At 35.9% G+C, this 27179-nt stretch overlaps 1 protein-coding gene across 2 annotated transcripts in view; it reads left to right on the top strand.

Moving 5' to 3' along the window:
• The window catches only part of cps1 (carbamoyl-phosphate synthase 1, mitochondrial), a 69769-nt gene that overhangs the window by 33890 nt on the left and 8700 nt on the right, over nucleotides 1-27179 (top strand). For both annotated transcript variants that reach the window (XM_008403821.1, XM_017308540.1), the window contains 11 exons: nucleotides 2930-3071; nucleotides 5011-5076; nucleotides 5169-5232; nucleotides 5619-5800; nucleotides 8307-8501; nucleotides 12088-12155; nucleotides 14841-14916; nucleotides 16324-16401; nucleotides 17748-17855; nucleotides 20896-20985; nucleotides 21326-21496. In XM_008403821.1, coding sequence (XP_008402043.1) covers nucleotides 2930-3071; nucleotides 5011-5076; nucleotides 5169-5232; nucleotides 5619-5800; nucleotides 8307-8501; nucleotides 12088-12155; nucleotides 14841-14916; nucleotides 16324-16401; nucleotides 17748-17855; nucleotides 20896-20985; nucleotides 21326-21496 — 1240 coding nt within the window. The remainder of the gene's footprint in view (nucleotides 1-2929; nucleotides 3072-5010; nucleotides 5077-5168; nucleotides 5233-5618; nucleotides 5801-8306; nucleotides 8502-12087; nucleotides 12156-14840; nucleotides 14917-16323; nucleotides 16402-17747; nucleotides 17856-20895; nucleotides 20986-21325; nucleotides 21497-27179) is intronic.

Raw genomic sequence — 27179 nt, 5'->3', positions numbered from 1 at the left:
ATATATACTTCGTGGCAGTTCGTTACCAGAAAATACCCCGCTTATCTCTTAAAACCAAATTAATAACAAGTAGTTTATAAAACAAAAGCTCTTTCGAAATAATGCTTACCTGAGAAATACAGCTTTAGCTTTATTTTGTAGCATTACAAGAGCCACCCAGCTTATATATATATTTTTTTCCGTATTACCTCCAAGAATTTAAAACTACTTTCACCCAAGCCTACAGTTGTTATGAAAATGCTGTATATATCAAAATAACTTACTCATTTGAGCTCAGCTGATGACTGAAACTCCAAAGCAGAGCTTTAGGTAGGGTAGGCGTCTTAATGCGTGAGCAAGCGCTGAACGGCTGCCGAGGGATATTCAAGGATTTTTCAAACACGCATAAAAAAATCCAAACAATAATCCAGGTATGTTTTTGRTGAGGGAATAACATTATAACATGATACAATGCTCATAAAAKATCATTTGCATAATTCCCCCTTTTTAAAGCAGTCTAAAAGAATCACTTTACATAATGATGAGGTAGGAAGAGGAGGAAAAAGCACTGCCATTCTCTTAACAAGACTCTACATATTTAGTATTTTTTTCCTTTATTGTACATTTGTCAGCCTGCATTTCCTTTTATCTGAGCACATATGTTCGGCAAATATTTTATTTGTGTGATACTCCTTTGCTTTTAAGATCAAAAGCTGTGAATGATCCTCCTCCTTCTTTTTAAGTGCTTAATTTTCAACTGAAGGCAATACATCACCTAAACACAAAAATATGCACTACAGTGCTTTTGGTCTTCCAGGCTGCTCTCATTTTGTTGTTTCTGGGGCTTGTTGCACAGTCCAGCCATGTGCACTGGGAATTTRAAACAGATTTGATATTTTTCAATATAGTTATGCTGTGAAATGATAAATAATTYATTCATAAGAAGAAGGAGGAGCAGCTTGGGCTTCAGCTGCGTAATTCCACCCCTTTGGTTTTTACCTTTAGTTCAAGCAATTCTAGTGTAATATGGAAAACATACTGGATCAGTTTATGGTGGCAAGAATATGCTAGTTTTAGTAGTTTATGTATTTAGTTTATTGTGGAACTGAGTAGAAAAGCAATTGCTTACTTCTTTTGAATTAACTATTTTACAAGTGGATATTTGAATAAGAAATATATTGAGCTAAATTATTTACGGCGATTAATATAATCTGTCTTAATATATCTTGCATTTTTAAAGACAATTTTAATTGTAATTTCAAAAAAGTTGCATAACATTTAATCAAGATTAATWAATTTTTAACCTAGTTGTAGAAAAKGKTTTTTTTTCTCATTTGGCTTAGGCACGCCAGCTGCTTTTTCACTCCTATTTAAGCAGAATTTTGCAGAGCAGACTCTTTTAGGGGCTGAATTGTGGTGCTTTTGGGTCGGATAGTTGCTCTCTACATTCCTGACTCTGCGCTTTYTTATCTTCAGGTTTTCATCATAACCTTTCACAATCCCAAACCTTGGCAACTGTTAGAAAGCCTTTTTTGGAAAAARTGTCTGCTGAACAGAACATGTGTGTCTGAGACACCTGTGGAACCATAGCTGTTCRAAGAAAGAAATTTACAAAGCCCTTCAGGGAGCAGCAGGGTATTGCTGAATCATTACTCMTTTTTTTTTTCTTTCTTCCAAACTAAGATTAGTTCATTGCTGTTGGTGGCATTAAAAAAATTACATTGTTTTTTTTTCCTTCTGCAGAACAAATTGTATATTTTTTCCTACCAATTAATKTTTGTAGTTTTTCTATAAATTTGGATACTTTATAACACATGTAATTCAATGGATTTGTTCTAAATATTCTGCATTTTATTTGCAGTCAATCAAAGTCGTCATGATGCCTCTTTAGAAAGTCAAGTTTGTTTKGAACCAAATACACCTTGTAGTTCCTGAGATATATGGAATTCATTTTAGGGCTGTCATTTTTGAGAACGCTCAAAAAAAAATCCAAAAGAAGAGGCTTGGTGTTCAAGGGGTTAATCATCTACATGGACTTCAGTCCTCATGAATACTTTATAGAAATGCCTTTTGCTTGCACTTATAATCTTCTGGGGTAACTTGACAAAATGTTAAAAAGGTTCAAGGGTTATGATCACTTTTGAAGAGACCAGGATACTAACTTGTGCACCACAAGTTAGCTACATGACATTAGCAGAATTATTGTTTTTTAATTTTTCAAGCAGGAATCCATTTACTTTTTCATGTCAGGATTCAATATTTTGTATGTGCCTGTTGTCTGATAATATTTCTATTTTTAGCACTTAGCCATGTTTCTAAAAATGACTTTTTAAATGCTTTGCTCCTAGCAGTTTATTTTGCTTTTCCAACACTATTCTGTGTTTGTCGTTTTGTTATTGATTTCTGTACAGTAAACTATTCCCTGTTGTCTACACCACTGGGTAAAGGACCCACTGACATGTTTGAAGTTCAATAGACTAGAAAATAATCAAACATGTTAGAGAAATCACAGAGGAAAAAATGACTTTCTAGTGAGCTCTTTTGTCTTAGTTTGAATATTTTCCCTGAGTGTTACATCACCATCAGTCGTCTGGATCCTTGGATTAGGCAGATTGAGACAGATTTGATGCATTGCTGCTGCTTTAGTTTGTCACTTCAAAGAAACAAGCTAGGAACCAGGCATGTTTTCTTCTGGCAAGTTAATAAATAAAACCTGCTCAGAAAATATCCAGAAGATGGCTTTAGAACAACACTCAGGATTGAACTCTGCTTTGACTATGTATGTCTGGAAAAATAAAAAAATGTGCAAATATGAGAGACGTTTCTGTTAAAACCTTTCTGTTAACTGAATCCTTTTTGGTGTTTAAAACAATTGTTATTCATGTTTTTTTTATAACGTCTAAACTGTTAGATATGTATAATTGCCACCTGTTCTTGTCTTTTCACCCAGCGAGACAGTACCCAAGGAGCTGTTATTGAAAGCAAAGCAGGACGGCTTCTCAGACCAGCAGGTCGGTCAGATTCTTGGCTGCAATCAGACAGCTGCTAGAGAGCTGAGGGTCAGTAATGGCATCAGACCCTGGGTAAAACAAGTGAGTGGCCTCAGACTTTGAGTTCCGATTCAGTTTTAATTGCCTTTGCCTGGTAAATAAATACTGGTAAATATTTTGTGCCTCTTTTCATTTGGCCTGAAAAAAGTAGAAATGTATGACTTTAATGACATGAAATTAAATAGTAATGAAAATGGCAAACCTGTAACTGTTCCTAATTTTTAGGCAAAACTTTTTTTAGTCAGGCCACTTTATAAAATTGACCCACTACCAGAGTTGCACTGCTTACAAATGGTACTGTGTGTGGATTGAGCACATCTGACACAATATTGACCAACATTACATAAGATGAATTCTTAAAACTAATTGGTTCAAGAAACAATTCCTCATGTTTAAAGTGGAACACATTTGACTTCAGTCAGTTGGACAAAACTTTAGAGTATAAATGCATGTTAAAGGGTTTTCATATACAATATGGTATGGAAATATTTTCCAGCTAATTTTGAACAATAGCTAAACTACAGGATGACACATAGTAAAATCTGAATTTACTCAGGTTGGAGTTTACTCGTTTTCATTTCTGGCCACATCAAGCTAATGAATGTCCTCAAATGGCCCACTGTGGCAGAATATTGTAACAAAACTACTGCCTTCTCTGCATTTGATGAGTACTTCTTAAAATTAAATATCTAGCATTGTTTTTACATTGATGTAATTTGACCTTATACTAATTAAAACAAAATTGATTTGACTGATAATATCTTCGTCTTGATATTCTACTTCTGTGACCTGCTAGAATTTAAAGGGCCATAGAAACACTTATTGTGGCCTGGATATGGTTTGTGGGCCTTGAGTTTGACACATGTGGGTAAGAGGATTCATTACCAACTTATTTGATAAGATTTGTCATTTTAATGCCACCTGTAATTAATAATGCACTGCAGTTTGTCAGCCCAGATGGTTCCATATCAATATTATGCATCCCTATATCTTAGTTATTGGGTTCCTAACAGTTTGCAAGTGTAGAAAAGTATGGACTTTGATGTAAGTACTTTCCATGTTTGGATAAATATCAGGAAATAAAAAGGACAATGAAAGAAAAAGCTCTAATCCCAGAATTTATTCATCCATCCATTCATTTACATGTCCAATCATCCAGTTTCTTACAGTCTGTGAATTTACCTGTTTACATATTTTAAGTCTGACCCCCTTTATAAATTGTTGCATTTTATTTTTTTTTTTAAATTCAAGCATGCTTTTTTATAAAGCAAACATAATAGCATATTTGCTGGGCTCAAACTTTGGGGTCTCTTGACTGATATTTAACCTGCTTTAAAATTGGGTAAAGAGGGGACTGTTTCCATTTTCCAGCAGTCAATGAGCAAGAGCAAGCTTACACCATGGTCAGTACACAAAAGGCGAACACAGATGACAAACAATCATGCACCCAACACTGACAGCTAAGGGCAATTTAGAGAGGCCAATTAACGTACCGACAGCATGTTGTTGTTTATTTACTTGCACCGTTGTAGAGCTTACCTTTCAGATTCTTGTGAATTCAACATGCTTTTTAATCAAATCCGTGAGAATTGAAGCTAAATTATTTAGTTTTGTGATTTTGGGTCTCAGTTGTCGTCTTTTTTTTTTTTTTGGTTCATCTGACAGCTGTTTCAGGCCAGAAGAAAAACATTTAGACTTTAAACTCAATGCTCGCAGTGTAAGCTGTCAGGGTCAAAGAGAATATTCAGAGAAAACGAGATCAAAAGGTTGCCAGTAGTAATCTTGTGACTTCAAGAATAGACTACAAAACATCAGAAAAAAACCCCCTCAAACTTAGTCCACCTCTAGGTGTACACCCACACCTATAAATCATTTCAGATCAGATCTGTAGTGAGACGATGAACAGCAGAAGAATAGAGCAGGAGAAGTTTTTTTTTTTTTTTTAGTAGTTATAAATGTAACATATTTTGTTTTATTACAGATTGACACATTAGCAGCTGAGTACCCAGCAATGACCAACTACTTGTACTGCACATACCATGGTCAGGTATGCAATCCAGGAGGTGTCTTTCCACATGTATACTGCCTATACGTTTATTATGTTATGAAACATAATTGTCATTTAATTCACCTCTCTAGGAGCATGACCTGGAATTTAAAGATCAGGGCATCATGGTTCTTGGTTGTGGACCTTATCACATTGGTAGGCATCTCATTAAACTTTGAAAAGTCACTGTATTCCTATAGGTGTGTTTATAGGGTGCACTTGTGGGATAGCCGTTTATTTTTAGTCACTGTATTTTTAGGATATTTAGTCATTAAATGCTGGTATACTATTTAAAGAATGTATTAATATTCTACTCCTGATATGAATTGTTTCATGGTTGTATATGTTTTTTTCATCCTGTAACATTGCCAAGTTACTGTTTGATTTGTAAGATAATTATTATTAAAAATCTTCCAGATTAGTAGTCAATTGAATTCCAATTTATATAGAAAGCAGATAACAGTTAAGCAGCTACTTAATTGCTGTGATGAAGTTCACATTATGCCCAGCATATTCATTTTTGCCCCCTTTTCATCTACTAGGTAGCAGCGTTGAGTTTGACTGGTGTGCAGTGTCCTGTATTAGGGCCTTGAGACAAATTGGAAAGAAGACGGTTGTGGTCAACCACAACCCCGAGACTGTCAGCACTGACTTTGATGAGTGTGATCGTCTTTACTTTGAAGAGTTGACCCTGGAGCGCATCCTTGATATCACCCAACAGGAGGTTAGAATATTACTAACATGCCTTCCATTGGAAATGCATATATATATATATATATATATATTTTTTTTTGTGTGTGTTTAATTTGGGAATTTTGGAAGAAATGCATACAGGTTTATTGCAGATAGATTTGCCTCGGTGTATTAAAACCAAAACACTGTTTAAATGATCTTGTTTACTATCCTTTTCCACAAATGAGAAGATGTTTTGCTAATAACACCAGATTATACATGCATGCATTCATTACGTAATACGTACTTCAGATATCACTTATTAAGTGTACTATCATATACACTTAATAAGAATTCTGGGTGATGCTTGTTCATTTCCACATTATGATTGATCTTTTTTTTTTTGTTTTTTTTTTTTTGCAACTGGAAACTGCGTAATTTGTTTTTCTCATAAGTGATAGAAAATGGTGGTAGCCATCTTTCAGCCAGCTGATGGACAGTCTGTAGAAACAGCTGCTCTCCATTCAGTCAGATAAAATTCCAGTCCTTCTGGCACTTACTCATGTATCTCATTGAGAAAAATGTAAATTCTAGCATGATGTCATGAATATTTTTGTGGTTTTAAAACCATAATTCTTCTAACCTATTGTTGCTTTACTATGTATTTTGGAAGATATATATATACATTTACAGGAACCTTTTATTTAATCTTGGTATGGCTTGTAATGTCTATGTATTTCACTTGATCCTAATCATGTCAAAACATATTCAAAGGTGTTATTATCGTGACCTTTTTCTGTGTTTGGATTTGCTGGTGCCTGTGTATTTACGTGCTTTGACATACTAATGTCTGCTGATGTTCCCCTGCAGAGGAATTGTAATCCAGTTAAAGTTGTGATGGGATCACAGTGTGATTAGGTGTTTGTTTGTTCAGGGATGTAGCCTTAACATCAATCCCTCTCTTGCAGATAGTTTCACTCTTTGCAATTCTATATGTACGTGTTTGCGTGTGCGTGTGTGTGTGTGTGTGCGTGAGAGAGAGATAAATACGGCATTAGAGCATGGTGATAACCCCTGGACAGGAGCAAGAGAGCAGGTCCATGAATAATGAAGAGATACAACCTGGCATTGCCATGGAAACAACATCCCCTTTGGATCACCTAGACAGGAAAAAGGGCTGCATGCAGTTATTAAAAAGCACATTCGCAGTTTTTTTCTCTTATGCATAGAGTTGTTTCCATGACTTCAGAGGGCATAGCATTTGCTCATATTTACTTCCAAGAGACACGCAACATTAACAAGTGTTGTTACTTACCTGTCTCTAATTAAATGTACTATGACATGATATCAGTCATATCTGTCATTTTCTTGAGATAGCTTAAACAGTTTTCAGAGTCAAATAAAGTGCATTGCAAATCATCATTACCCTTCAGCTTGTTCACTTTTTTAACATTACAACGTTAAATTTCAAGGTATGTTCTAGAGATGGTATAACAAAGTACTGCAACTCCCTCTGAGATAACATTTTGTAAAACTACTTTTCACTGCGAGTACTTTGCAGTGCGTTCTTCTTTACATAATGGCTTAAGATCAGTCAAACTGCTTTAGAAATCATTAGTGAGCAGCACATATTCCTTTTTTGGTAAAAAATAGAGAAAATTCTACCTAAATCATTTCTTTGTAGCTTTGGCTGTCTATTTTGTGCTCTTTTTTCGGGAAAAAGTTGCACCCATTCCCCATGTACATGTCTACCTAGTAGGTTTTCTTCTGGTACTGCTCAGTATATAACTGCATCCATTGTTCGATGAACTCTGATCAGACTCCCTGTTGCTACTAAGCAAAAGCAGGAACAGTATGATACTCCCACCACCACATTTCACTATAGAAATGGTCAGTTCACAGTGATGTGCAGTTTTAGTTTTTCACCACATTAAGCATTTCAGTTCAATTCAATTATTTGATGGGGACAGACACATATTAACATAGACAGACTGGATAAAACTGCAATTCCATGCTTGTGTCTTGGTGCTGGTAGTGCAACCTAATTTGTTCATAGATGAGCTTTTCTAAACAATATGTCTATGACTGTTAAGAAGTCCAATGGTAATAGTAATTTGAAATAAAAAAACCTGATTTTGACAACATGGGCTAAATCATACATATAGAGCAAGAAAAAAAAACAAAAACAAAAACGACAGACGCATTAAAATATGGTTACATTTCTGTTTTTAATGTCAGTTTTGTTTGTTATTTCTGTTTTATTTCTGATGTAAACCAAAGAGGTTCATTTTAGCTTAATCTTATCAGATCATTTTTGTCCCTCTCCAACATGTAGTGTGGAAAACTGAAAACTTTTCTAATTGGATTACTTTTAATAGCATTTAGTTACAATAGATTTTAGGGTATCGGACTAAAGGGGTCTCAACACATGCACAAGCTGCACTTCCCAGATTTGTATGTGAAAAWCATTGAACTAATCAACTTTATGATGTATCCTTTTGTCTCCTTGCTGTTGTTTCCACTATTTCCTAATAAAATAGTTCTTCACTCTTTCATAGGAGTGTTCTGGTAGTATTGTGTCTGTGGGAGGTCAGATCCCTAACAACTTGGCCATCCCTTTGCACAAGAGTGGAGTAAAGATTCTGGGGACGAGCCCCCTGCAGATTGATCGGGCTGAGGAACGTTCTGTCTTCTCCAGCATTCTTGACAATCTTGAAGTGGCCCAAGCTCCATGGAGGGCACTCAGTTCACTGGTGAGGAAATATTAATGGTTTTATTATTTGAAAAAATATATATTTCTGAGCAAGTTCTTGCTTTTGTGCTTTGCTTCACGACCAAGACTGTTGGTGTTTTCCAAATGGCATCTACAAATATGTCTTTTGGTTGTTTAAAGTTCCTCAAAAGTTGTCAGTTCAGTTCTTGGACATTTAAAGAGGAATGCATTTCCATCATCAATTTCACAACCTATACATTCTGTAAAGCAGAATTTATATGATAGGGGAAACAATAGAATAGCAATCAATTTAGACTTTCTCAAATTACCATCAACGTAGATATCCTGTCATTATTAAAACGTAAGTTTTTTTTTCTTAATTTTAACTTATCCTCGGTTCCATATTATTGAAACAGACTATGAAATACTAGTTGCTAAAATGCTGGATGTCTAAAGGTTTTCTTTTTTTCATTGCTTTTGTTTGCATTATTAAGGTACCACTTAAGAGTGATTTATCTTGTGAAAACATACAGAATCTCGATAGTATATATCTCACATATCCTATTTCTATGTTGATCTTTAAAAGATGGTTTACTTTTAATAGGCTACAGCAGCTCCAGCTTTGCTGTGGGGGGGATGATTCTCGTGTTTTTCTGAAGCTATTTTGTGTTTATAAATGGTACCTCACCTGGAGAGGAAACTGTGGGTAATGACTGAGAGAAAACTGCCAAACTGAAGGAGAGACGGAAGCAAGGAGAAAGAAAGGTAATGATAATGATGACGAGGAGGAGTAGGGCATATAGTCTTTCTCTAACTACCAGACTATTTCCACAGTTCCTACTCTTAATTCTTTCATTTTTTTTGTATAAGCTGTGTGGGTGGATGGACAAAAGTAAAAATGTGAAATGGATTGAAAAGCACTTATATTCTCACTTTTGGAGTTGCTATGTTCTTGGAAATAATGGGAGTACAGTTTTAATTCATAGGGGTTTTCAGAATATATCTGGTCATGCAGCAGCATAATTTCACACCGAAAAATGCAACACTTGAATTTGACTAAATTTATGTTTTTAAAAAAAATCCCTCATTAGGAAAATAGATTTTTCATATTAAATTATGCATAGCAGATTTTTTTTGCCCTCTTTGACTTAATAATTTGTACAAAACCCTTTTGCCAGGGGGACAGCACTTAATCTTTAACACTTCATTAGGTTAGAACATACAGAGTGAGGGAGGTTGAATTATTTTTGCTTTCACAATCTCTTTATGTTGTACAGAGTGATTGGTCTTCTCTTACTCTTTCCCCTTTAGCTGACCTAATGAGTTTTGAATTTTGTTTAGGTCTGGGAACTGAAATGGTTCTGCAAGACTGCTTCTGATTTTGTATCTGGTAGCCCATTTCCGTGTAAATTTAGTCACGTGTGTTGGGTCACTAACATTTTAAGAGACCCAATGTCAGCCTTTTTTCAGTTGTATGGAAGAAATACCCTAATGATTTTTAAATATCTCTTGGTATTTCAAATATTACCATTCACAATTTGATATTATGGATGGTAAAGATTTCCTAGAATCAATTTAATTATTGAAGCAATATGTATTATATTTAATTAGTTCAAGATCTTTGCTTCTATCATACAAATAAAACCAACAGAGAACAAAAAAACACCCCAAAATGATTGCATCCAATCATACCACAATGATTGGACACAACCAAAATGAGTACATGTAAGAGGTTTATGGTTCAGGGAAATCATTTTTCTGTTGAGCATGCTATTGGAAAACAAGTAAAACACTTATGAGGTCTAACAATTCAATTTGTCATACTTTCATGTGGTTGTTAATGACCTCCTACATCATCACTGGTAGATTTACTTCAAATTTACATAATGTAATCAGTTGAAACATACTTCTAAAATGGGGCGGGGGGACTTTAGTTGACATACAAACATCAGAATAAATGCCAAGAAAAATGAGATTTAATGCAAACACAGTATTTATTATTCCTGTCAGTTTCTGAGCAGCTATTTAACATCATTTGCTCATCAAGCTGTAAAGCCTCCATAAATGGTGGTTCAAGCTGTTTCTAACCGCTGAGTGCCCTTTCTCATCCACTTCATTCTACCACTATCAGACAAAATGTCTGAAGTAGACTGTGATGCATCTAAGCTCACACTCTGTTTGTGATTATATTTGTTCAGTCTGTTCTGCTCTGACAGAAAGAGACCCTATGCATTTTTTATATAAATTAAGTTAACTTAAGTATTTTCTATTTTTCTGTGAGATAATTAAATTTTTGGCAATTATGGAGAAGTGCTGGGCAACTCCCAACACAAACATCAAAATAAGACTAGAATGCACTTATTGGTGTCTACAGACATTTGAAGTTTGAAGCAGAACAGATGAACCAAGTACAACAAACAGGTGACATGGTTAGGGTAATTGTTCTACTTAATTCTATCACTTCATTTAATAATTTAATACAATTTACATATTCTAATATGTTATTGCAAAATATGAAATATTAATACAGCCGCAGAAGGAATAAATGTTTCAAGATTTACAGATAAATTCTCAAAACTAAATGCACTGTCAGTGTAAGATTCATTTAATTATTTATTTGCGTTAAGAGACACTGCATTGCATAATATTAAAGTTACACCTGTCAGAGATTCATGGCTGATTCCCAATATTAGCTATTTTTAAATATGTGATCTCCTAACCTGTGACCCTTCAAGGATACGCGGGTTTAGAAGATGAATAGATGGATACGTTTTTGAAACAGATTTCAGCTGATTTCTTTTTCACTGTAACACAATTATCTAAAAAAAATGGATTTACTGTATGTGAACAGCAGAGACCATCTAACAGACACACAAACAGTTCTTTGTGTGTAGGTGTGCAGCCTTTTAAAGGCATAATTTTACTAAATACAACAATGCAAAAATGATGGTATTGTTGACGTTTTTAAATTCTGTTGCCAATTAGCATGATGAGCATGATTAACATAGTTACATTTTTAACTGTCTTGACAACACCAGTGTCATTATGGATTGTATGCCTGACTTGTATGCATTTTGGAGTTGACAGTTAAAAGGTAATTTGTAAATCTTATCTTAACACTGAGATTTACCAAAAGATACTTATTTTTCTAAATACAGCTTGTTCGATGATTGACTATAAGTTCAGACTCCCTTGGCTCTCGGTAGTTTAGTCCTTTCACTACTTCAATAAAATATCCCCATGGCAGAAATACATTAAAGGCCTGACAACTCTAGAAAATCCCAGAATGAAATGACCAAAACGGTAGGAAATGACCTTAAAGCAAAAAGATCAGCTCACACTACAGTATAAATAGCTCTTTGTTGTAGCAACCTAAATCAACAGTCGACCTTTAGGTCCATCAGATGATATATATTCATTTAAATATCTTCCTTCTTTTGTACTTCCTCTGGCTTTGTTCTTAACACCCAATTTTGCTGAAAATACCTAAAATTGAGTCTTCCCAAAGTAACAACAAAGTATTTTGGTCAATGAATTTCTCAGTTAATCTCAATCCAAGATATGCATCTGTGTCTCTCTCTGGCAGCTTTATACCTTCATGTATCTTCTATGTGTTTGTTTTACAGGAAGATGCCTTTGCATTTGCCAACCGGGTGGGCTACCCTTGTTTACTTCGGCCCTCGTATGTTCTTAGGTGAGTTTCAACACCCAATAGTCTAAAACAATATCAAGCAATATTTTTCTACATCTGTAAGCAGCCTTTTACTCTTAAAATGTTTGTGCCTTCAGAGAGAAACTCACTTGCTAATTCCTGCTTAGCCATTTCTTTCACTTGGTAATTTATTATCTTAGTTTTTACCTTTCGAACAGTTAAAACAATTTGAACACGTGACACATTTCGAATGTCTTTATCATTAAATACAAGCTGTGGACAGTTATGCATAGTCCCTTACATTTTATTAGTAATTATCTAACTGATTATTAAACCATTAAAGTACTTTTTTTTATTTATGATGATTAATGACTTGAGCAGTCATACAAATATTCCTTTAACTATGCAGTAAAATGTCTGCCCAGTAGATGTCAGGAAGACACCCTAAAACAGAACTTTGGGTATCACTGAGACCGTTTCATAATTGAGGCTGTGCTGGTTTAGTAGTTGTTTTTGTTTTTGAGGTTCTGGAAGATGCGGTGTTCTTTTAAAATTAATCTGTCTAAGTAACAAAAGGAAAATAAGTAAGCAACAGAGTGTTCAGCAGTAGGTAACATTGAAGACTCTTCTAAATGTCAAAGCTATTGAAGTCAGTGAAGAGGTGTTTGCCAATAATTAAATACGACATTAAAAGTAATAATCAAGTCTCTGACTATGGCCAAAAACTGTTTAAATGAAAGCTTGTGCCTTTTTTACTTGGGTACTAGAGTTCTATGAACTCTCTCCAATTTGATTTGAACTACTTGTCCTACATTTATACAAAAACACATTATATCTTATCATAATCATGTTTGCAATGAACACTCAGAACTCATTTTAGAGTGTTCAGAAATTGACTGCATCTTATTAGCATGTTTAATTTCTGTTAGTATAGTGTCTCCCTTTGGCTGTGAAACCATTTGATCTGTACGGGTGATACGTGCAAGTGGTGCTTGACTATGAACAACGAGACCAGCTTTTAGACACATTTCACTTTTTTTATAAATGAAACAATCTTCAAGGTTTGAGTGCATAGACATATTGACATATTTTAACTGATACCAAAATCATTGCTGACAAGATATTAATTGATTAGACATTAGATTTTTGTGAAAATAAAATGCATATTTGTGTAGACTAACTTTTAGTAATTTGAACCAGGTAAGAAATGCAAATAAGTGTGAAAGACATTCATTACTGGTGCGACTGTACAGGACTCGTCCCGTAACGATGGGACGGCTCCAACTCCGGCTCCGTCTAACTCATTCACTGCGACTTTGGTCAAGAGACTTCCCCTGCCTTGCCTCGCCTTCTGGTGGTGGTCAGAGGGCCTGGTGTTACCAAGTGTTTGTGGAAACATGTCTGTCTTGAGTGGTCGTTTTAGCAACCAATATTGGCAATTAGCACAACCAGGAATACCAACTTAAAATAGCATTTTCATGAAATCACAATAACCACAGGAATGCAAAAATAAATATGTTGGATTTTTTTTTTTTTTTTTTAGTTTTTTTTACTCAGTAAGCAGACCAGCTTCATGGCAATTATGAGGGGGAAAGAGGGAAAGGCCTCACTACACCCTTGTGGTGACAGCTGAAATACAGGGAACATGGTGCAGCTTCCTTCAAAGTTCTTAACAATTTCCTCTTTAGATCACCACACTTACCAGTTTCTCTAAAATCTCTAAAATGCTGCCAGCATGTCAAATATACTGAATTTCACGACAGAGGTTGAGCCCTGAAAGGATAAAACACAGCAATTTCGCTGTAATACGTTAAGCCATGTCCAGATATGACATATTGTTTTCAACTGTACCTATCCCTGCTCTTCCTCTGACTTTAATTTTTGAATTTGACACCAAAGAAAACGGCTAAGTCCTCTTTCTCCCATAAAAACAAGAGAGTACTGTTCTTGCTGCAGCTTGGTAGTACTTACATATGGTGTGTTTGCAGTTAGCCTGCAACCGTCAGGACTTGTCAGGATAAACAGTCTAATTATGGTCGTGAACAATTCTCTTGGTGCATTGCTAGCATTATTTGTACATGTGTGCTATAACACTTAGCTTTTTACATGCAATATATTGAAATTTTTGTTTTACTTTGTTTGGTTATTCACTCTAAATCCAGAGAATACTTATGTTGAAGCTATGAGTCATCCATGCCAAAGATTTGCCTTAATTTGAATGCATTCTAAATCTTCTATCTCCTTTATTCAAATTGGGGGTCAGTATTCTGTAGGGGGTTAGACATATGTCTGCCTTTGAGCCACAGACAGCTGAGGAATAAAGATCTGACTGAAGCCTGTGGCCTTACTTCATCCTGTTTCTCTCAAACTCTCCATTTCAAACAGGATGATAACCCAGCTAAAATCACAAACAACCACAACAAAACTAGCCTAAATCTGTTGTTTTTTTAATGATGAAGTTCTGAACTCATTTTCAAGAGCCTGAAGTGCTTTTCGACCTAAATAGCTGTTCTTCGCTGTTACTCTCTCCCGCTCCTCATTTTGACTGTTTCCAGACCTTGTTCCCTATGGTAATAGTGATGCAATAGAGAGATAATGAGTGTTTTGAACAATCATTTGAAGCTTGTATGTTCTCCTGTTGGCTTGCTTCTCTTCATCTTCCGTGCCCTCATGTTTTCTCTCCTTCTACTCTTTCTCTCCCTCCTTCTGCTGCTTGTATCTCACTAGTGGCTCTGCAATGAATGTTGTCTACGGGGAGGAAGAAATGAAACGCTTCTTGGAAGAGGCTACACAGGTTTCCCAGGTGAGATGACTGTTAAAGCTAAGTGTACATGTCTGCACAAGTGAGACAGACCTTCTGCCACAGGTCTCCTTCCTCATGTATTCCGTGTAATTTTTGTTCTTTGAATTACATTGAAGTAACATTTTATTGGGTAAATGATGTCACTCGAACCAATACACACATAGAAATACTTTGAGAGGATGTTTGTGTTGTGATTTCCCTCTGCTTTCAATTAAAACTCATGCTGCCAACTGTCAAAGCTGCTGGTTACTGCTGTGTGCCACCTCCACTTCACTAAACACCAAGGTTGCTTGGGGGTGACTGGCAGCTCCATTGGCCTCTTCCTGGGGCTGGAAGAAAATACATATGCTCTTTCAAAGCTCCAGATGAGTATGTTTTAACATTGTCCAATTCAAACAGGTTTAAAGTAAAACGAGGTTCTGCACATTTCACTTCACTGAATCACGTCTGTGACCTGTGATTCCATGACAATAAACAATTTCATACAAAACAATGCAATGTCTCTGACATCTTCTTAAATACCAGTGGAATATTTTGATACATAGTTATTTAATTTACTGAATGTAGTGATTTATTTGTTGAATTTGGAAAGAACAACGTGTCATCGTAAAAAAGACCAACTTTTTGTGAGGTAACGACACATTCAGTTTCCCAGAACACTTCAAGACAAGACATTTTTAGTACAGATTCTAGTTTCTTCTTTTGTACTTTGGTTGTTTTCATAAATGAAATGTGAAAAAAACAATATGTCACATGTTCTGATGTCCACTATAATTTGTACCCCACACTTGCGTCATCTACAGGAAGTTTTTCTGTTAGTTTCTGGAAACACAATTTTTTAAAAGTATTTTTTTGTTAGTATTTTTTACTTTCTATTTCTTCTTGGCATATGAGTTATATGGGGTTTTTTATAAGATAAATAGACAACAGTAAGAGTCGGTATATGACCTTTCATATCAGTCTAAACATTGGTTTCAACAAAACCATAACATTCCCGTTTTATTGTAAATTACAGTTTTATGGATCTATTCACACAGCTCTTTATAGGTGCCATAGGCTTGTCTGCAGAATCAAACTGGTTGACCACTATATTAATCTTAGAATGCCTTCACACTGGTTCTGTGTGTTGTTTTTGTTGTGTGAAACTTYAATCTCCTTTTAACTTACAAGAACCAGTATTTTACGCTACAATAAATTATTATTCAAATATTGTTTACGGTGATAAAAAAAAAAGGGAGACTTTTACATCAATGTTCATCTTCAGTGTATATTTTTCTTTCATCTTTTTTCAATTTGTCAGATCTGACAAAATATCATTGCAACACCATCTTATCCCAAGAGCTGATTACTCCACATCAAGTAGTTTTATGTATGTATTTTTTGTCTTTCGTTTTCTGTTTCCTCCAGGAGCATCCAGTTGTCATCACAAAGTTCATACGTGGTGCCAGGGAGGTAGAAGTGGATGCTGTAGCTAACAATGGCAAGGTATCTATTATTATTATTATTATTATTATTATAAAAAAATATTATTATTATTCATTATTATCATCTTCACCAATATTTTTTATTACAGATAATTTTTGTTATATTTATTATTACTGTTATACATTTAAATACATCAACATTCACTTTGCTTTTGCTGAAATCTCTTGCTATTAAGCATTTTTCACATGATGTAACATAGTGTTTCTCAGAGTTTCAGCTCAGAAAGTGACATTATTTGTCAAACTGGTATTTGTATTTCTTCCCCGCTTGAGCAGGTTTTCTTTTAGAAAAATGTTGTTATTCATCTCTATACCTCAACATTATTCATTCTGTCATTATTCTTTGTTTGATGCAGACAGATATTGTATAATCTGCACTCGACAAATAAAGTGGCTGAATAACGTTGGTATAACTTTTAAATACTCCTAAAGCCATACTGGCAGCATAAGTTGCAGTTAGTGATTTCTCCTGAATATCCTGTCTTTTTTTTTTTTCTTTTTTGCTATTGTTTAGCCTGCAAGAGTCATTTCAAGGGTGTCAGTTTGTACGTGGGCTATCCAGTTCTACGGTAGATTTTCTCCCTCTGTCTTCTCTGAATACAGCTCCTCCTTTATCTTCAGTATCACATTAACAASCCGTCCACTCAGAGAATACCAAACACTCCTCATAACTTGTGTGTATGTGCACAGGAGAGGGAAAAAGTTGGAGATAATACATATTAATTACAGGCTGTATCTGAAGAGTGCTAATGAATGCTGTGGTTAGCAGCAGTTCAAATGAGCTAATGACACAGCAGCTCATTTACAGACACATTCTTGCTCAGAGTTGGTGGCTGATTCATATCTTTTCTCCTTTGGGTGGAACATGCAGASTTATTCTTATGACTCTAATTTTTTCATTGACATTGTTTCTTTAATAGGGTCAGAGATAAGTTAAATATGTGAATTTTGTTGTAAACACCATACAAAATACAATGTTCTCATTATGGGAWAGAATACATTTGGAAAACTAAGTAGATCTAGAATATTTTCTGTATAGTAAATGTAAGCTAAGTGCTGTGGACCTCCTCTTTGTTCTGGTGCTCAGCAGCAGGTGCATGATTTTTTACTAAAGATAAAGTTTAATGTTGAATTTGTTCCACAAATGTTAACATCTAGTATGTGTTTTGTTCATCGCATAATCATAAATACATTGACTTTCAAGAACMATCAGATCTGACAGACAATTTTGGAATTACAATACCAAAGCTGTGAAAATATGAATATTGGTGGCCTCTATTTGGTCTTATAGAGCCACCATTTTCCTTTATTTTWWAAAAAAATCATTTTCAATATTTATCTTTTCAGGTCCTTGTCCATGCCATAACAGAGCATGTAGAAGATGCTGGTGTCCACTCAGGAGATGCCACCTTAATGCTCCCGACCCAAACCATCAGCCAGGGAGCTCTAGAGAAAGTTAGTACATCATCATGCAAMCTTTTGCTACAACATGCAATCTCTTATTKCAAGGGTTTTCAAACTGGGAGAGCTAACCCTTCCCTTAGAGAGCAAATAGGCAAACAACTCACTCCTTTATGTTTTTTGYAAACATAAAGGGGTTGTTATACTTGATCTATTCAAACATGTTTATCTGATCCTGTGGGGCTTACCTGTTTTAGCTATGCATGGCACTACACAATGTTATGCTTTAGTTGCTTTGTCATTTAAAGTGCTAAAAGTATGAACTACTTTGCTGTGACCACAGCTCATTTACCCTGTGAAAAAACTCCTGGGGCTTGTTCATCAAACTGGAGAGTTTGTCTCAATACAATGTTCGCTAGCACCTCTTGGCAGAMAACACTGTAGCAGTGGAGCATCTTTAGCCTGGAGAAATCCAAACTTTGAATAATCAGTTCCATATTTCCCCCTTTTTTTATTTTTGCTTGGGCCAGACTCTGTCACCTTACCTACTACAGCTTTAGGTACAAAAATATCAGTTTTATGTCTTKCATAGCTTTGGTGAAATTGGCTTATTGTCCACAATTAGTTTTTCTGGTTATTTTTTCTTGCCTGCTGTCACACTCCCCCTGAAGAACTCCAACACTCCCTGCAGGAGGCACTCCTCACACTTTCAAAAGCCCCRTCTTAGTGTATTGCATAGTTTCTCCACCGTTAATAAGGGCTTGTTTAATTTCCAGTAATGCTAGACTAACACTTCCCTGGTCTTCAGGACCTCCATGATGACAAATTTGGAAAACTTTGTCAAGTCAAGCTTAACACTATTGCACCTTTGAACACAAAATATGCTTTTAAATATCTTGAAAAGAATTTCCCCAGCTGGTGTAAATGGTTTTCCTTTTACAGAATCTCCAAAGTTCTTGGAATACTTTAATGTCMTTCTRACTACAAGATGATGTCATGTAAACCCTTTTCATGCTTAAAAAACTCTGCCAGCTTTAGTTAGATTTTTTTWWTTTTTTTAACGAAGTCATTAGGCCTTGACCTTGATAAGATAAAGCACATTAYAGAATGASTAACACTCTTAATGAAGTACTAAGATGAATATATTCTCATCATCTACTTTATAAGGTACACATGTTTAACTGGTTGTAAACATAAGTAGCTAATCTTTCCGACACATGGAGGCAATCCAGTGAATTTGGAAATCTTGATGCGGCGAAGACAACTTACTGGACTTTAAAATGGACAGACAGGCTTGTCTAAGTGTTTTTGAAGCTTTCTTTAAGTCTACCCTATTCTAGATTTAAATCTACCATATTGCARATTTAAACAAAATGGTCAGACCAACGGAAATTATCAAGTGAGCCGCTCTTGTGTAGACGAAAATGACTTGGTAAGGGGACATTGGGCAGAGTGGTGTGAGAGAAAAGTTGCATGAAAATCCACTTGTTACAWCCAATATATAAATATATCATCTCTGAGCATGTGACAAAATTCAAAGCAGAACTTGGCAGTGACATTCAGATGGTAAGATCATAATTTCGCATAAACGGTATCAAACCACAAAGTCATCACTATAGACCCATTAGTACCAACTAAGAGTTGTATAAATGTCACATGGTTTCTTAAACTAGATAATGACTTAACTCTACTCCAGCAGCCTTTAATTTGATGTGATGGAGTGRCTGATTTGGATAATATGTATGCAGCCAACAAATCCTGAACAATTAAKTGATGTTGTCTTTTGAACTACAACCAAAACTCTCCAAAGAAGTTTTTCAAAAATTTGTCAAATCCTGGTAAATTCTGAAGACAAAACTAACCCCGTATTTAAAGGTGTAGCTAGTAAGGTGGTTGGTAAATTTATAGAAAATGCGAACAAACTCAAATTACCTAATTCTTGTATTTTTTAATCAGAGTAGTTGTATGTTGTGTAATAATTCCACCCTGTGAAATAAATGAGTCCAATAAAATKAAAGAAGGCATGATATGAATCTGTTTGCTACATGAAACAAAAACTTGTTAGAGCTCCTGGTGTAAACAAGTAGAAACTTACTCATTATGAAATGTAAAAAAAACTGAATTTAATTAGTGCTAATAATCAGCCACACATAATTACAAAGAGATGCTGCATTTTTTTATTTATTTATTATTTTTTTTTTTTCTGGAAAAAAAATAGCCAAAGTAGAGCAATATGAAGCATATGAAATTCAAACTAAACCTTTGCAATCGTCACTCTCCAAAACACAATTGTTTAAGCTGCAGTTTGAGTTTTAAAACCATCCACTAGCATCTTGATGGAATCTATGAGCTCTGACCACACCAGCTAATGGTGAGTTAAACACTGCAAGGCAGTGATCCTCTGAGGACCAATGACCATTTCCCCCCCATTACATTTTTTTTTAAGTCTTGTGGTTTGAGGCATAAAAGCAACTTTTCAATTTAATCCCTTTATAAGCAGTCACTCTGGGTCATTTCTGCCACCTGCCTTCTTGTGCATCTCATAACATTGGAGCTATTGCTGACATTGCCATTTCTGTTTTTTATRTTTGGGGCATTTTGCCAGTAGTATTACAAATTATGCAGTATAATTCTATTCGTGGTGTTTCTGCAGAATCCTAATTAGACAGATCAGGTCACCAAATTACAGTCAGATTSTACTCGGGGTGTGAAATTAAAAAAAGAACAAAGCAAAAGAAAAAAAAAAAACTAAATAAGAAATATTAGTGCTTTTTTGTTTCGCCTTGAAACCTTAAAGGTAATGTAACAGCCTGAATGAGAGTAGAAGAACAYATTGTTCCTAGTCAAAGAAAAGTAAGGACAATATGAAATGACAAAATAGAGGATCGGTTTGCTAACTTTGTATTTTAAACCATAATAATAAGTCACTGCACCCTCCTTAGGCTATCGGGGAATCAAAAGTCTTTGCTTCTTATCGTGTGCTTTAGCTCAAAGTTTTGTTTTTGTTGTAATTACACTTCATATGTGATGAAACTCTGGAAGACAACCTCATATTTTTTTCTGAATATATGTTCTCCTTTTTTGCTGCTTTCAGGTCAAAATTGCTACCCGGAAAATTGCACAAGCGTTTGAAATTTCAGGACCCTTTAACACCCAATTTCTGGTTAAAGGCAATGATGTCATGGTAGGTGATATGTCTGCTTCGATGATCAAATGACAGATTGACATTTTCAGATCATGCTGCAGCAAATGCAATTCAGTTACAAATTGAAATCACTTCATGTTCAGAATTATTTGTCAAGCTGGARAGATTTAATGATCAGTAATGCTTTCATCTTTGATGTTTCGRCTCCAGTGCACACACTGTACATATCCTATGTGTATGCGTTTTGGCTATAAGCGTAGTATGGTTCTGAATTAATTTAGTGTAGCTCTCCAGATTTAACATCCATGCTACTCCRAAGTATGCAGTAGGCTGGAATAACTTCAAGCTTTAACATTTTTCTTTTTCTCTATCACCCTAGGTGATAGAGTGCAATCTGCGGGCATCACGATCATTTCCTTTTGTATCAAAAACAATCGGTGTGGACTTTATCAATGTGGCAACAAAAGTGATGGTGGGGGAGCCTTTAAACGAGTCCCGCCTGCCTTCACTGGAGAAACCAATCATTCCGGTAGACTATGTAGGAATCAAGGTAAGGAGTGAATTCTGCAAAGATTTCTTAAAGTATTCTGTATTTTGTCACTTTATAAAATGTCACATTATTAAGATTTGATAATAAATAATAATAYATCAGATACTATAYATAAATGTGTAAATGTTACACTTTGCATTTACTATTCACAAATGCAAAGCTTCATAAAAACATCTTGGTGTAATAGAGCAAATTCAGGCTCATTATGGAGTTTAAAAGCAGCATTTAATTAGTCCTTTTAATCAGCCACTCAATCATGAAAACCAACTCTGAATGCTTATCAATTTTTCCCTGAAGAAAATTCAAATTGCACAATATGATGTATTTTAAATTCAAAGTCAAGGAGTCTGGAAAACCTTTGCAGGACCCACGAAACCCAACACAACACAACAGTTTTTTTTCTGCAATCTCAGCTCATGACAGCTGTATGAGATACAGCTGTCATGGTAACTCTTCCATCGATTGTCTTCCACTTATGCGGGGTCCGGCAATGGGAACACTGTTCCTACTGGCATTGCTCATCATAAGGAGTCTTTGCCTGATTACTCCCGYAGGACCCATTTGCCTTGGGTGACCCTGCCAGGGCATGAGACCCCTGACCATTGGGACACTCAAACTCCTCCGTCACTGAAGGGTGATAGAGGGAGGGATAACTCTTAAAAGAAGTAAATACAGGGTGATCTTCAAAGAAAATTATTTAGATCATATTGATAAAAATGTAACTATAATAAAAATAATAATCCTGCTGGTATCTTTATTAAAAACTGCGAAAACAACTTGTGATCASAAATAAGTTATATATTTGGAAACTGCCACAGCATTRGAGTATTTGTCAAAGTGAAAATTGCATTTCCTGATTGTACTGATAATTTATAGTTCGGAATGGACACATTGACAAGTACACACTGCAGGAACATGCCAGTTTTGTAATCATAGTTTATTCGTTGTCCTATTTGTGTCCCAGGCAGGCAGTGGAGCACTCTTGGTACCCATCCAGCTTAAACAATAGCCTTAAAAAGGTTCTGTGGTAGGTCAGAATGCTCTGCTTCCGCCCCTCTTTTTTTTTTTTTTTTCTAAAATTGCCTGCACTACATTTCACTTTGGTTAGTATGAGATACAGCTGTCATCAAATCATCAAGTGTTCCTCTGCAGAGTCAGTTGGCTTATTTTCAGCCACATTGCCTTTGTAGCGAGCCATGGCGGTTTTTATAGTAAGCCCTAAGTAGTAATCATCTTCAAGTGCCCCTTCACGTGTCCCATTTGACTTTTGGTCTAAGAGTCTGTTATTTAAAGGGCAAGAGCCATGTTGACCATTGCACTTCTTCGACTTATGAAAGTCTTGTTCTTTTGGGGGAAAAAATGTCGCTACACTCTAGAATAGGAGCTTTCTCTGCTTTAAGTGTTTCTGGCCTTGATTAGAACCAAAGCTTCCATATTATGAAGATGAGTGAGACCTTAAAAATGCTGATTATATAGGTGGGTAAATTATGTGTTAGGGCTTTGAAAGGGGACAGTTGCCCTTATAGTCAAATACAGAAATGCATTTTTGGTTGCATAAAATTAAATATCTTTGGTTAGACTGGTGACCTGTGCATGGTGTACCCCATTTATTGCACAATCGCAGCTCAGCAGTAACAGCAGGAAACTCTAGTGGAGCTGCAGCGATCAGGTGGGAAAATCTATCAACAAGACAATTGAGTTATCTACGCCACAAATCCATCCTTTATGAAAAAATGGTGAGAAGGCGGCTCAGAGAGTCATGTTTGCTGCAAACCTCCTGAGGAACACTACAAACGTGGAAGAAAAATATTTGGTCAGAGAAAAATTTAATCTTAATTTTTTTTGACTGACATGGAAAATGTTATGCATACCCTACAAATCAACACTTCATCATATCCTCAACACATCACCCCTTCAGTGAATTACAATGGTGGCAGCATCATGCTTTGGGGATGTTTTCTTCAGCAAGGGCAAAAAGACTGGTCAGACTCAATAGGAAGATTAACTAAGATGAATGCTAAAGCCAAATACAGGAATAAAATCCATTAGAAAAGGTACAAGATTTGAGATTGAGATCCAGGGTCACATTTCAGCAGAAAAATCATCACCCAAAAAGTCAGTGCTATAATAGAATGGGTCACATTAAAGCCTATTCAAGAGTTACAATGGTCCAGTTAAAGTTCAGATCTAAGTTAAATTGAGAATCTGTGGCAAGACTTGAAAAATTGTAACTTCCTGGGAAGTTGCAAAAGGAGACAGTTTCAATATACTGACAATGTTCTGTAATGAGCAACTGGGGCTCCAACCAGATTGTATGGAAGGACGGAGCCTTTCCTACTGTAATCTCCAAGTACTTGCGATCATATTACAAATCTCTGTGGCCCTTGTCACAAATGTGATCACCGGTTTAAGGTAACAGCTGCTTTTATAAAAATGTATTTGTGCTCTCTTTAAAAGTCTCTATAACTGTTCCGCATATCTTCTATCTGTTCAGAATACTTTATGGAAATGGCGGAAGATGAGTTTTTACATGTGTGATGTGTTAATGGGTTCTGTGTGTTCCACTAACACAGCTTCCACTTGATCACATAACAAAAGACTACTGCCACGTATTGCTAATTACTGCTACATCCCTCTCCATAGCTTTGATGATGGGAGAAGTATGTACATTTTTCTTTCTGAATGGGGAGTCTTACGTTGCTTTGGTATGGGAGAGATTACTTCTCCCCAGCTGCTCTAAAGCAATTTTTTCATCAAAAATAATTTCTCAGTCTAATTACAACAGAGCTGCTGTAACAATGGTTGTAGTTTGGAACCAATCATGCAGGTACAATCCCACACCCCACACCCTCAAACCAAAAGTTTTCAATTTCCATTCTGCACATTGGTGAGGAATATTAATAGAAGCACTAAGTTCTCCAGGTGCCTGACTAAAAAGCCTTCTGGAGTTTACACGAAGTCAGTGATACATACTTCATACTCGCAACTGAAGAGCACTTTGCTAGAAACCCCGGCACAATGTATTACAGCTGTTAAACAAAATAATTCTAATTTTTCTTTTGTTAATCACATTATGAGTACCATAACATCAGGAAGGCACTGTAAACACTCTGCAGTGTCTCTATTCTAAATAGCCAGAAGTGTGCTTGATCAATATTTAATCTCCCACAGCCTTCATCCTCACTGTGTCATCTCAAGGCACAAGTTATCGCCATCCCGAGCAATCATTCTCGTTTGTCTGCATTATTCCCTAATAACCTCTGTGTTGCTGCCCATTTTCTCTCACTCTGACATTGCCTTTTATGAAGCTTCATTCTTTTCATTTTCACTAACAAGTCCCTGTTGTGTGACTTCAATCTATTTATACATTTGACAGGTTAAATGATTTGATCTTCTAAACAGAAACTTAAAAGAAAACTGTACAAAAAGTAAACCTGGACTTTATTACTTTACAAATCTGTCTGTGTGCTATTGCTTTATCTCCAAGTATCGATTAGGTATTTATATTTTTTTAAAAATAAATTTACATTCAGTAAAAAGTATGCAATATTTGCTTTTTCAATGAACCAATGAACTGGTTTTACATTTGCCAGCATTAACAAATAAAATCTGAACTTGGCCACGCTGTAAAATGAGTTTTACAATAATTTGTTTGGTAGATGACATTTGAGTATTTTTATGGTTGTATATTATTATAATTATGTGGAAAAAAACATAGGATTAAAATGTATTGCTTTATATTTTCCATATTTATCAGCACAAATGGAAGCATAGGAAATTTTAATTTAGTGTGAGTATTGAGAGATTTGAACTGCTACCACTCCCACCTCCAACATGCATTGAACAATAATGCTCTGTTCATTAGCACATCTGGTGACCCATGATAACATTGTGCATTCTTTGAAGCCTCTCGGTAATGCTCAGTAGAGGGTAGTCAGCATGGAATTGGGGAATTAGGAAGTCCTGCTTATATGTGCTGGTGTGGCTTGATGTTTTGGTTTAGAAGTCTTGGTTATTGTGACAGAAAATCATGTAATTTTCTAAGTGCATATTTGTTACTGAAGCACAAACAATTTAAGAAGTAAGAAAGCTTTCTCTCAAGCCGGCATGACAGATGCAAGTGACTCATTGCTCTAACTGGTCCTCGGACTTTTGTTTCTGCGTGTCTTTTTGTGCATTTGCACTTTCACATTTTTTACTGAAGGTTTTTTTTTTTTTTTTTGTTTTGTTTTAATGGCTGAGAAGACCCTCCTGCAAATTTTTTTCCTAGGTTATTGTGATGGTTAGCTAGTTAGGATGGTTATATATGTCCTTTTGCCAACCTTTTTCACTTTCATTTGCTGTTAAGCTTTAAAAGAAAGTTCACTCTCATTGTTATTCCCTCTGTACATGTTCATCCCCCTGTTTCATTTTCTTTCTTCGTTACATGCCCGCCTTTTTCTGACTCTTTAAACAAAGGCATGATAAGCTGTTCTGGTTCCCTATGTGCATTCCCTTTGCTTTTCTTCGCCTCGTCTTACATTAGCATGCTAACATTACATTTACTGATAGCCTGCTTCAAGGATGAATCTCCCCCAGTGGCCCTTGCCTCTTTGTCCGTCTATCCCTCCCTCTTTGTGTGTATGCGTGCGTGAGTGTGTGTGTATGTAAATGGACACTTAAATCACACAACACCACACCACCTTTTGCTCTCTTCAAGGTAATAAAGGTTCTGCAATTTCTAAATGGAGGAATAAGAATGGCTTTCCAAATGACATTCGACTTTTCCTACTTTTTTTTGTATAACAGCGAGTTTGCTGTCGTTCTACACTTTTCTGTTCTTTGTGCTCTTCTTCTGATCTTATCTTCTATTGCCATAATTTTATCTTCTTCTCTTTGTGCCTCTTTCTCCTCCCCGTTCCCTTTCCTTTTCAATCTCTTTTCAATTATTCCTATTCTTCTGTTGTTTTTCTCGCTCATTCTCTTCACTTGCTTTGTTTTAATAATTCTACAGAAGTTTTTTTATTTTTTTATGTTCTATTCATTTCTTTTTAAATACATTTAAAGTGTAGACTTCAACCTCTGCTCTACCAAACTTTTAAATTCAAATGTAGCTGGACTTTTGAACTGCTTTTAACTCTTTTCTTTTGGAAGACAACATCCTGAAAAACAAAGTGATCTGATCTGTCATTTTACTTCCAATATGTTAAAATGTTATTTCAGACTGGAACTGCAAGCAGTTATGAAATGGATTTAGTCCCTCTTTAGCTTTCATAGTCACGCACTATCCTGGTGTTTAAATATTTCTGGTGTGAAATCAACCTTCTTTACCTCAATAAACTACACAATCAAAATATAATAATTACCTTGGTTGTCTTATATCTTCAAACAGATATTTGAGAAAAAATTCTAAAATTTTCCTCTTCATCCATCCGTCCGTCCGTCCGTCCATTTTCTGCCGCTTATCCGGGGTCAGGTCGCGGGGGCAGCAGCTTCAGAAGGGAGGCCCAGACTTCCCTCTCCCCAGTCACTTCTTCCAGCTCCTCCGGGGGAACCCCAAGGCGCTCCCAGGCCAGCCAAGAGACATAGTCCCTCCAGCGTGTCCTGGGTCTTCCCCTAGGCCTCCTCCCGGTGGGACGTGCCCGGAACACCTCACCAGGGAGGCGTCCAGGAGGCATCCTGACCAGATGCCCGAGCCACCTCA

Source organism: Poecilia reticulata, linkage group LG2 (assembly GCF_000633615.1).
Source record: "Poecilia reticulata strain Guanapo linkage group LG2, Guppy_female_1.0+MT, whole genome shotgun sequence".
Classification (NCBI taxonomy): Eukaryota; Metazoa; Chordata; class Actinopteri; order Cyprinodontiformes; family Poeciliidae; genus Poecilia; species Poecilia reticulata.
The sequence above is the reverse complement of the archived record's forward strand: the minus strand, read 5'-3'. Positions and strand labels throughout refer to the sequence as shown.